The sequence below is a fragment of the Meleagris gallopavo genome, chromosome 1 (genome assembly GCF_905368555.1).
Source record: "Meleagris gallopavo chromosome 1, MGAL_WU_HG_1.1, whole genome shotgun sequence".
NCBI lineage: Eukaryota > Metazoa > Chordata > Aves > Galliformes > Phasianidae > Meleagris > Meleagris gallopavo.
The window spans coordinates 73,285,877-73,293,358 of NC_139404.1; the positions used below are offsets into that span (position 1 = coordinate 73,285,877).

The following is a 7,482-nucleotide window of genomic DNA, read 5'->3' on the forward strand; positions in this document are numbered from 1 at the left end:
TGGAACTGACTGCACATGTGCACGAACTCAGGGTAAAAAATGTTTTTTTGCTAACTCATAGGTATAAGGAGAAATATATTCTTTATCAGAAAGGTTAAAACATGAATAACACTTCTCAGTACTTGTTATGTCTGCATGCCATCTTTCCTCTCCAATATCTTTGCTTTCTACTAGATGGTCTGCTCTTCTCATTTCACAATATTCAGAAAATTAGGAATGCTAAATGAGAATTGCCCTTTAAAATTTGCTTTTTGAAATAGATATTTCTTCCCCTCTCTTTCACCCTTTCCTCCACTCTTCCCTTGTACCCACATACACAGATAACATCCTAAGTTCTCAGAACTGTTAGAGATGTGAAGAAGGTACCCAGAAAACACAGCCATGCTTTCCAACTGTATCAGTTAGTAATGTGCATTTTCTTCATCGGGTTTTCAGTGAGGTTCTAGAAAACATGCTGTACAAAGGCAGAACAGGTCAGTGATTCTGTGCTTAGCTCTCAGAGGCAAATTACAGATCATAGACAAATCATAATTTATAATAATCATTCAATATAATTATGGTTTTCTGTTTTGGCATGGCTTATAATATCTTTAAGCATATTTCATACACAGAGGCAACAGTTTAAATTAAGTGAAAACTCATTAATCCCAGCAAATCTAGGTTTGATGAATCTATCATTACTACTGCAAGGATTCAAATATCACTGCAGTGTTGCCACCTAGAAGGAAAAATGTTTTTTTCATTTACTATATTTTACATCTGATGCTGTGCATATATATATGTATAGATTTTAATCCTACGTTGTTTGGATATATATTTAGAATATTGTCCTCTAGACCTTGAAGTTCACAGTTTGAACCCAGAAAGTAAGACCTCCACATTGATTATATTACTGAAGTGTAATTGAAGTCATCATATAAAGCTTCTTCAATTCATTTTCTTTAATAAAATGTATGTATTTTGACGTGTACCAGCCTTAGATGTTGGTTTAAGAATTCATCAAAGGGAAACTATGGTCCCAAATTGCAAATTTGGTAGCCCGGTGGAACGGTTGCTATCTGTTGGCCTCAGAAGCACCTTTTGGAGCTGCATGTTAAGGGCGGGGAAAGGAGAGGAGCAAAGCAAAACAGATCCCATTCCTCTCTGTTCTCACTAGGCGGTGGGGGCAGGGGAATGGGGTACGCACCAAGAGGAGCTCTGGATTTCATTTGAGAGGTGCCCCGGGAATTCCAGCCGGAGACCTTCGCGACGCAAGGAATACATATCCGCGCGGGGTCACACCATGATTCTCTCCGCTGCGAGCACATAGTGGCTGGGTTGGGGCACGGGCGCGGTCAGTACTACCTCCGGGGCGGGGCGGTGCTGCGGCAGCCCGATGCCGGGGGAGGCTGGCGCCGCCACCGCTGGGGAGAAGGGATTCTCGCTGACGTCAAGCCATCAGAATGATCGCTCATTCATATCCGGGTCCCCGGCCGGATTCCCCAGGCCGCGTTCGGCCGCGCTCGGTCGCAGACCACTGAGAGGGAGGCGGGCAGGGCAGGGCAGGGCAGGGCAGGGCAGGGCGGCCGCCCATAAGTCCGGAGGTGGCTGGAGGCGGCGAGGCGGGATGCACAGAATGCCCGCCACCTCAGTGGAGCCCGCCTACTGCCGCTGCTGCCCATGGAGGTCGCGCTGGTGACTCTGGAGAACGGCGGTGGCGGAGTCATCTCGGCCGGCGAGGATGCCACGGCCGGCGGTAGCACCAGGGCTCGGCGACAGCGCGAGCTACTCCGCACCGCGGGGTCCACGTCTGTTCCGAGACTGACCGACGGGAAGGAGGGTACCCCACCGGCCTCATCGCCGCCACAGATCGACGAGGAGCGGGAGAAGCCCCCGCCGGCCCTCCGAGGAGGCGGCGGGAGGCTCTGCAGCAGCAGTGAGGGCAGCATCAACGTCCGGGTGGCGTCGGGACCCCAATCGCAACCACAAACTCTGCACCCCCGGCCGGCTGCGGAAATGGATCTTCCGGAAGATGGGAGTCACCACCGGGGCATGACCATGGCAACGGCCAGTGAGGAGGAGATGAAGGCAGTGAGCTGGGGCGCCATGCACCATCAGCGGGTGCTAATCAACATCTCTGGGCTGCACTTCGAGACTCAGCTGGGCACCCTCAACCAGTTTCCTGACACACTGTTGGGAGATCCTGATAAGCGTATGCAGTATTTTGACCCGCTCCGCAATGAATACTTCTTTGACCGCAACCGGCCCAGCTTTGATGGCATCCTCTACTTCTACCAGTCTGGGGGCAAGCTCCGCCGACCTGTCAATGTCTCCATTGATGTCTTTGCTGATGAGATCCGCTTCTACCAGCTGGGCAAGAAGGCCATGGAGCGCTTCTGGGAGGATGAGGGTTTCATCAGAGAGCAGGAGAAGCCCCTTCCCCACAGTGAGTTTCAGCGCCAGGTCTGGCTCATCTTTGAGTACCCTGAAAGTTCCAGCTCAGCTCGGGCCATTGCCATTGTCTCTGTGTTGGTGATCCTTATCTCCATCATCACCTTCTGCCTGGAAACTCTGCCTGAATTCAGGGATGAACGAGAGATACCCATGTCTTTGCCCCCACAAAGTGAGGGTTTGAACGCCACAGCTGGAGGCTCTCCACCCATGCAGTCACCAAGTAGCCTCTCTGACCCCTTCTTCATCATCGAGACCACTTGTGTCATCTGGTTCACCTTTGAGCTCCTTGTGCGTTTCTTCACCTGCCCCAGCAAGCCTGAGTTCTCCCGCAACATCATGAACATCATTGACATCGTGGCCATTATCCCCTACTTCATCACCCTGGGCACAGAATTGGCCCATGAGCAACAACAGCCTGGGAGTAGCAACAGCAATGGGAGTGGAGGCCAGCAACAAGCCATGTCCTTGGCCATCCTGAGAGTCATCCGCTTGGTCAGAGTCTTCAGGATCTTCAAGCTTTCCAGGCACTCCAAGGGGTTGCAGATTTTGGGACAGACTTTGAAAGCCAGCATGAGAGAGCTGGGCCTTCTCATCTTCTTTCTCTTCATTGGAGTGATCCTTTTCTCCAGTGCTGTCTACTTTGCTGAGGCTGATGACTCTGAGTCTCATTTCTCCAGCATCCCTGATGCTTTCTGGTGGGCTGTGGTGACCATGACAACTGTGGGCTATGGGGACATGCGACCTATTACTGTGGGGGGCAAGATCGTGGGCTCCTTATGTGCCATCGCTGGTGTGCTCACCATTGCCCTGCCTGTCCCTGTTATTGTGTCCAATTTCAATTACTTCTACCACCGAGAAACTGACCATGAGGAGCAAGCTATGCTCAAAGAAGAACACAGCAGTGCTCAGGGCAGTGTAACTGGGGTAGATGGAAAGAGAAGATCCAGTAAAAACTCTCTGAACAAATCTGTTGTGCACTTGGAAAATAATGAAGGGTTCAAAAGCAGCACCAGCCCTTTAGAGAAAAACAGTATCAAAGCTAAAAGTAATCTAGATCTCAGAAGATCACTGTATGCCCTTTGTCTGGACAGCAGCAGGGAAACAGACCTGTAAGGAAAGGAGAGAACTGTAGTTAAAAGATGCAGCAGAATTTGTTGGTGTCAGAAACTTACCACTATATCTATTATTTTCCTACCAGTTGTTGTTTTGTTGCGTGGTTTTTCATTTTTTATTGTTGTTGTTGTTTTAAATCAGGCTATATTTTATAATTTGATCACTGTCCTGAGCAGTCCTCCAGAAATAAATGTTTTTATGTTCTTTTTCCATGACACAAATGGCCATCTGTTTTTAAAATAGGTTATGTAAACTATTCTCCATGATGCAGGAGCTGGTAGATTATGAAAATGTAAAATCTAATTTGTAGAAACTTTTATTAGCAAATCATAGTTGGTTTCAAATGGTCATTTGTAATCAATACATTTTCTGCAAATTGTTAAAGAGCTGGAGGACGTGTGCAGAGAATGAATGAGTTTTGGAGTGGGAGGGAACAATGTTTTGTACTGTACTTTCAAACTGAAAATATTCCAATTTATTTTGTATCTATATAACTTTATTTTTGGGTGAAAGGCAATTTCTTATTCCTGAGACGTATCACTCCATTAAAGCACTAGGAACATTGGGAGATCAGCACTTGTAGAGTTTTTCACTTGTGATCACTACAGATCTGGTTGTATTCATACTGTCTCGTATGAAAAATGCTTTAAGCACAGAAATTTTTTATTATTGATGAGATATTAGTTCCTTGTGAGCCTTAAATTATTAAATATTGTAGCTACGCTTCTTTATAAATATTTTTATTAATCACCTTACAGTTTTAGAATTTCTAAATATTCAGTCTTGTGCTTTCTGTCCTCCCCAAAAGAAGCACATATATTATAGTTTTATAGTTTTGTTTTTGAGACTAAAATAAAAAATAAATAATAATAAAAAAACAAAAAACAACTGCCTGCTCTTACTAGATTTGATTCAAGTGCACAACAGATCAAAACCATTAGGTAGTGAATAGCTATGACAGTAGTAACACGTGAAAGTAGAATATATATTATGTTTATTCCACACTCCGGGTTACTTTGGCACATACATCAGTCACGTTCATGTGTCTGTACAATTTATGTACCTAGTTCATTGTTTTTAATTACCATAGACTGGAAACGGCATCAACAGAGTCTGATACGGCTGCCTTGCTACTTAAATGTGGATTATACCTTGGACTTGGGCGGAAACCATCACCTTTCACCAAAACACATCTTTGTTTCTTTTATTTCCAAACCAAATCTTTCCAGTGCAGCAGATTTTACAGTTAAGATATTTTTGTAAGACTAATGACAAATTACCTTCATCCTGTTAATGCAGCACTTTACAACTTACTAATGAAGACTGACAAAAAGTTGCTTCCTTGAATCAAGGAGTTGTGTTACTAATTTCTTGCAATGGACATCTCTCTTTTCCCCTCAGCCTCTTGTTGTATTGCTGAAGGATGTTTCGTGCCTTTATCAGGTTGAATGGCACAGCAAGACTAGCAGAAAGAGAAGTCCTTAATATCAGCGTTCCAGGTTTGTTTTGATCTAATTTTCTAATGCCCTTAAGTAACCATTAAGTCAGGATTATGGTTTATGCAAGTTATATATCTCAGTTATATACGTTGTGATAAAATTTAATTCAGCCTCACAGAATAGTGCTTTGACATTTTTAGCCTAGACTGAAATTGTGCTTATTTGTCTCTTACCATGCAGTTTAATGATAATGGCCAAATTAATGACATTTTTTCCTTCCTATTCAGTAAAACAGGCATGGTGAATGCCAAGCAAGTAAAATTTTTTGTGTTTAATATGAAGAATCATTACACAGATTTTATCTCCAAACTAAAAACATGAAGAAGGGGAAGAGAAAAGTGGGGAAGAGATTGAGTCTGAAAATAGAGAACTGAATCTTACACATTAACTTTAGATGTTGGGAGCTGCTTTGCTTGTTTATTTAGATGGAGAATGGTGTTATAATATGCTGAGAAACTATCTACAACTAGATGGACAAAGTACGTAGTCCAGTTGTGCTACAGATTCAGGCAGATCTTTTGTTTTAGTGGGAGCATTTTGCATCAAGGTGACATTTGTGTGGAAATGATGAAGGTGAAAGCACATCTGGCCCATGCTGAATGGGTCTTAAAAGCCAGTTGCTGATAGAAAGAGAAGGGTCTGGCCTCCCTCCTTCCTTTCCAGTTTTCTTCCTTCCCTTTGTGCCCACTTGTTACATGCCCTGAACTAGTTTTGTCCATTTGCAAGTAGATGTGCAAATGATGTCTTCTCTTCCAGGAGCCCTTGAGCTCACTATTCTGGCGGAAAATCCAGTGCAGCAACAACAAAAATGATATTTTATTTTGTCAAATTAGTGAGTTGGAAAGAAAGTGAGTGTCAGAATCAGTACAAGGACAGGAGAGGGAAGCTCAGGGGTTTGGAGAAGTAAGCAAGTAGAGAGGAGTGGAATCCTCGCCCTTTAGTGACATTAAACTCTTAGATTGTCGTGACTGCTTTTTGAACCTCATTTAGTGTTTGTGGAGATCACCCAGAACTTCGTCTTGAAACATTCTGTGGGCTTTTAACTTTCCCCTGGAGGTAGTCTAATCTGGATTCCTGCTATAACTGTGAGTAGAATTTGTCCTAATCAAGATCAAGTTCTTTGAGATCTTGATTTCTTCATGGGGTTAAACACTGGCTTGTCAAATCATTTCTCAATCTTCAGTTTGAACATACTGCATTTTTCCATAAAAAACAACAACAGCAAACAAACAACAAAAACAAAAAGAACAACACAACAGAACTTTCCAAAAAAAAAGAAAACTAATTGCTCACAAAATGTGACTTGGCTTTCTAAACAGTTGTCAAGTGCAGTCTGGACTCGGTTTTGACACTGTCTTTACAAGGAAGTATGATTTCTGTTGGCTTATAAGACAATAACGGATTTCCTTGCTAATAAGAGAGGCTGATGCCAGAGTAATGCAACTATAAACATGGTTCTAGTAAAATTCAGCTAAGCATTTACCGTGAGCTCGACTTTAAGCATTATTCAGCAGGTGTTTTTGGTGTATCGATCTTTGAAATTATTACACAAAGATGAGCTATATACCCTGCTGAAATATTAGGGCAATCAGTTCCCACTGGATTTAAGCGCAGTTATTTAGGTAAGTGCAGCTTGGGAGCCTGAAAACAAGTGGTGCTGCAGGATTCTGGAATATGAACATCAGATTCTCACTAGAGAATGCCAGTTCCTGCAGCCACTACTCATCAGAGCAGTTCTTCTGAAACGATTCAAGTTGCAAACTGAGTACCAGGACTGCCTTCATGAAGAACCTCCACTTTGGCCTGGATGAGAGTGTGATTACGCTGTCTACTATTAAAAACCTGCTTTTGCTCTAATACTTTTGCTATCAAGAGTCTTCACTGAGTTCAGTAGGCACCATGTATTTGTCTATGCCCCAGATATAAAGGACAGAAGCCTTGTAACATGTTGATGCATACTGCTGCTGCAAAAGTGGGAGAAAAAGATAACTAAAACTGAGAAAGTTAATGTAAATGTGAAAGAGGAAGAGAATCTAGGCTGTGCATGCCATTCTACAAATATTCCAAGAAGGAAATGTCTCCAAACCATTACGGATTTCATGTTAGCTAATCTGGAATGAAAAGTAATCTAAATAAAACCACTTTGGAATATAATAAACCACAATATATCTAAGCTTATTGAATAAGAAATCATTGTAAACCTTTAAAAAAGGGGAAAAATGCTATTTTATGAACTACATTGTGGAAGATTCATTAGCCCTATATGCGTGTATGCCTGTGTGTCATAGCTATTAGTTGCTTGTAATCTTCAGAAAGATGATATATACTGAAATCCCCATCCATTCTGAGACACTGAACTGAATATTATTTTGAATCACCAATGACATGAGTTTTGATTAGTCAATGTCGCCCCAAGAAAAGTATATTCCCAGTTTAC

General features: G+C 42.9%; 1 protein-coding gene across 1 annotated transcript; it reads left to right on the plus strand.

Moving 5' to 3' along the window:
* The first annotated feature begins 1,172 nt into the window (after positions 1-1,172).
* Positions 1,173-7,218, plus strand: LOC100548992 (potassium voltage-gated channel subfamily A member 5). The gene has a single exon (XM_031555455.2). The coding sequence runs from the start codon at positions 1,660-1,662 to the stop codon at positions 3,544-3,546; it is 1,887 nt and encodes a 628-aa protein (XP_031411315.1). The 5' UTR covers positions 1,173-1,659; the 3' UTR covers positions 3,547-7,218.
* Positions 7,219-7,482: the final 264 nt, after the last annotated feature.